This window comes from Dendrobates tinctorius, unplaced genomic scaffold (assembly GCF_039654945.1).
Source record: "Dendrobates tinctorius isolate UK_male_01 unplaced genomic scaffold, ASM3965494v1 ptg000249l, whole genome shotgun sequence".
Classification (NCBI taxonomy): Eukaryota; Metazoa; Chordata; class Amphibia; order Anura; family Dendrobatidae; genus Dendrobates; species Dendrobates tinctorius.
This window is the reverse complement of record NW_027361916.1, coordinates 2,668,083-2,671,906: the sequence shown is the minus strand read 5'-3', so window position 1 is coordinate 2,671,906 and position 3,824 is coordinate 2,668,083. Positions and strand designations below refer to the sequence as shown.

Genomic DNA, 3,824 nt, shown 5'->3' with positions numbered 1-3,824 from the left:
TGAAAACGGCTACAGCTCGAACCACTGCAAAGAAACTAGTGATGGAACTAGTACCACGATTCGGTGTCCCTGAGACAATTGAATCAGACAGAGGCACACATTTTACTGCTGAGGTAATGCAAAATGTAATGCAAATGATAGGTGTAGAACAAGCATTTCATACACCCTACCACCCACAGAGTTCAGGGAAGGTAGAGAGAATAAACGGGACACTAAAATTTAAAATACAGAAAACCATGGAACAGACCCATAGACCATGGCCAGAATGTCTCCCATTAGCATTATTCTCAGTAAGGTACACACCCACAGGGAAAACTAAACTGTCACCCTTCGAGATATTGTTTGGAAGACCACCAAACACAGGGTTGTACTACCCACAGGTTTTAACACTTAATGTGGATGGTTTGACTAGTTACGTAATCCAGTTACAAAAGCATTTAACTCAAATGCATTCTCTAGTTTTTTCTTCCATTCCAGATCCGGATAGTGTGGAAGGAACACACTGCCTACAACCTGGTGATTATGTATATGTCAAGAAACACTCCAGAAAGACGCTTGAACCCCGATACCAAGGTCCTTATCAAGTACTCTTGACAACGCCTACCTCTGTCAAGTTAGAAGGACGATCAACCTGGATCCACGCATCACATTGCAAACTAGCCACAGGAGTCAATAAGAATATATAAAAGAGCATAATGCTTTGGTTTTTTGCATTTCCTATAATGACAGTAGCTGCATGGGACAGTTTAAATTCTCCGATGCCATTGAATAATAGGTTTATACAACATCATGAGAAATTACTGAGAGATTGGTTGAATGATACTCAGCCTCCAGCAGATTGCTGGATCTGCACGTACTCACCAGTATCAGCCACGAGTATTCCCTTTCTTGTTATCCCTGTCCCACCCGAAGAGTTATTCGCTTGGACTGACTGTTCTGACACACTCGCTAATAATTCCACAAATAATATGAAGTTATGGAATATGACTATCGGTATACCTGTTGTGGGATGGGTAGGATATACCTGGTGGCAAGGTAACCTTTCAGGAAGTAGCACTCACCTTCAATATTTGGCATATAAGGGGGGGGCTTGGGTACCTATGAATAGGACTCGATTAATCAACTTGGGGCAAGTTCCAACGTACGGCCTACAAGTTAGTTTTAGTGTAACTTCCCACTCTACTGACGCCTTCAAACCAATACTGCTAGAAAGAAGGTTGCATAATACGTCCTGGGAGTATTCCAATTTATTTCCCCAGGGCAATAATGAAACTTGTTTTAATATTTCAGGTAATATACCTTGCAACGAGTCATCTGGATATGAGAAAGGAACTCCCACCTGTGGAAATCCCGATGTAGGGTATTGTAGCCATTTAGGACAACTTCCAAATTGGTGTATGCTTCAGAATGTATCTGCGTTCATAGATTTAGTCCATAGACTGGTATTACAACATTCAGCCTTATGGGATTTACCTAGTGACATGTACTGGGTATGTGGAGACAATGCATATAAATGGTTGCCAGTAGGGGTAAGAGGTACTTGTACTCTGGGACGTTTGACTCCGGCTACCTTTATCATTCCAAACCGACAATTGGATATGCAGGCTATACCCAAACATACATTATACAAAAGAGCAGCAGATAATACACCTCGTCCTTCTGGGAGACCACATATAGTGCAGATGAGTGTGGCTAATAAAATTGTTAGTTCTATTTTTATCTATCCTATGATCACGCAAATGTGGGATAAATTGGTTAGGGCTACAGATTATTTAGATGATCAAATCTGGGATATATTGGATATATTTAACACCACTGTTGCTGTCCAGAATCAACTTATTATAGTTACTAACCAACATACCATAGTACTGGATTATTTAACGGCAGCACAGGGTGGCATGTGTCAGGTCGTCGGACCCGCTTGCTGTCATTATATAGATCCCAACAACACTATAAAGTTAAAGCTAAAATTAGAGGATGTTCAAAAACTTAGAGATCAGTATGATAAAGACAATGATCGCAATAAAGATAGTTGGTGGTCAGATACTTTCTCCTTTCTGAATCCAGTCAATTGGTTTAAGGGTATAGGAGGTTGGATAGCTGGGATTATACTAAGTCTATTACGTATTGTTGTTTGTCTCCTTGTAATATATGTATTTTTGAAACTTGTTTTTTGGTGTTTTTCTGTATGTAAGAAAAAAATACAGAAACAGATGAGAAAGATAATGACAGAACATATACCAAAGTTGATAATTGTTTTCTTTAAGTTTTAGGTTGACATCTCATTTCTGGCATGAAGGAGCGTACTCTTGTGACGACAGACGTGGCCTTAGTAACTGGGGGATGGAGAGGGTAAAAGAAGATACCTGTCTCCCTCGGGCAACCCGTCGGCCTGGGATAGTACCTGGTGAATAGGACACTATCAGCTGTCATTACAGGATCCAGTGTTCCAGATTGTGAAGAATAAAGATGTCAAAGGGGGGAATGATAGGAACTGAAGGAGTTAAATTGAGTTCTGTCTATGTTGCATTTTCTTGTTGAAACTTATCTTTTCTGTTCCCTTGAGAACCGAAACCAGATAACAGATAAATTCCTGTCTCTCAGCCTACATGGCTTTCTCTGTGATTGAAACAAGCTGTGAAATCATTTTTATACTGCGCATGTCTGTAAATACTAAAATTCTTTGCTATAAAAGATGGAAGCCTAACTGATAAGCCAGAGGCGTCTTGGCAGGCATCCCGAGTTGTATCATACAGCTTGTGTCTGTGTAATTCTTCTCGACGGAGCTGATTTAATCAGAGACATATGGTGTCCTACACCCAAGAACATCGGTCCTTCGGGTGAAAGAAGTATCTGAAGGATCCCGACAGCACTTATAGATGAATAGCTTATATAATGAGAGGACACAGAGCAAAGGGTATAAATAGTGAGAGAATAAAGAGCTGACAGCGCATTACATCCCTGGAGTACAGAGAGGAGATATAAAGTGCAGCCAGTGCTATATGGGATATTCCAGGAATACAGCACAGCCCATATAGTGTAAAGGAGGAACCATCCTAACAAGAGATGGAGATTACAGATCCTACAGACGACATGCCGGGAGTGTACAGAGAAAGATGGCAGATTCACCACTATTCCCTATTATGGGCGTTTCACCCCGTCAGCTTCCTCAGAGAGGGTATGGATAAGGCCGGGGTCACACTAACCAACGCAAAATACGGTCAGTATTTTACATGCGTAATACGGATGAATGGCCCCTAAACAGTGCTCCATATGTCATCCATAATCAAGGTGTGGTTGCGTATTTTGCGCATGTAAGCATCCGTATGTAATCCGTATGGCATCCGTATGGTGAGATTTTCTCGCCACCTTGCAAAATGGACATATAATGGAGCCCTATGACAGGGTTTCTAACAGAAACCAAAGAATAGATATAGACACATAGAGTGCATATATAGATATATATATAATGTATTCTATGTGTCTATATCTATTCTTTCGTTTCATTATTAAACCTGTCAGTGTGAGTTTACTGTATAGCGCACTGAACTGCCGGCTTTGCTAAAAGACACCGGGTGCGTATTTCTCGCAAGTCACATGTGTGGTCCGTGTGTAATCCGTATTTTTTGCGCACCCATAGACTTGCATTGGCGTACTACGGACGTACTACTAGTACGCTGACAATCGCAGCATGCGATTGGCACGGAGCCTAGAATACGGATGAGAAATATACGGCTGGTGCGAGTGACCCCATAGAGAATCATTTGTCCGTGTCTAATGCGTGCTTTTAGCGCCTCTCACTCGGCCATATTCCTCGCCAGTGT

The 3,824-nt window shown here is 41.4% G+C and overlaps 1 protein-coding gene across 1 annotated transcript; it reads left to right on the top strand.

The window, feature by feature from the left end:
- Nucleotides 1-686: 686 nt before the first annotated feature.
- LOC141063265 (uncharacterized) lies at nucleotides 687-3,026 on the top strand. The gene has a single exon (XM_073557328.1). The coding sequence runs from the start codon at nucleotides 696-698 to the stop codon at nucleotides 2,271-2,273; it is 1,578 nt and encodes a 525-aa protein (XP_073413429.1). The 5' UTR covers nucleotides 687-695; the 3' UTR covers nucleotides 2,274-3,026.
- Nucleotides 3,027-3,824: the final 798 nt, after the last annotated feature.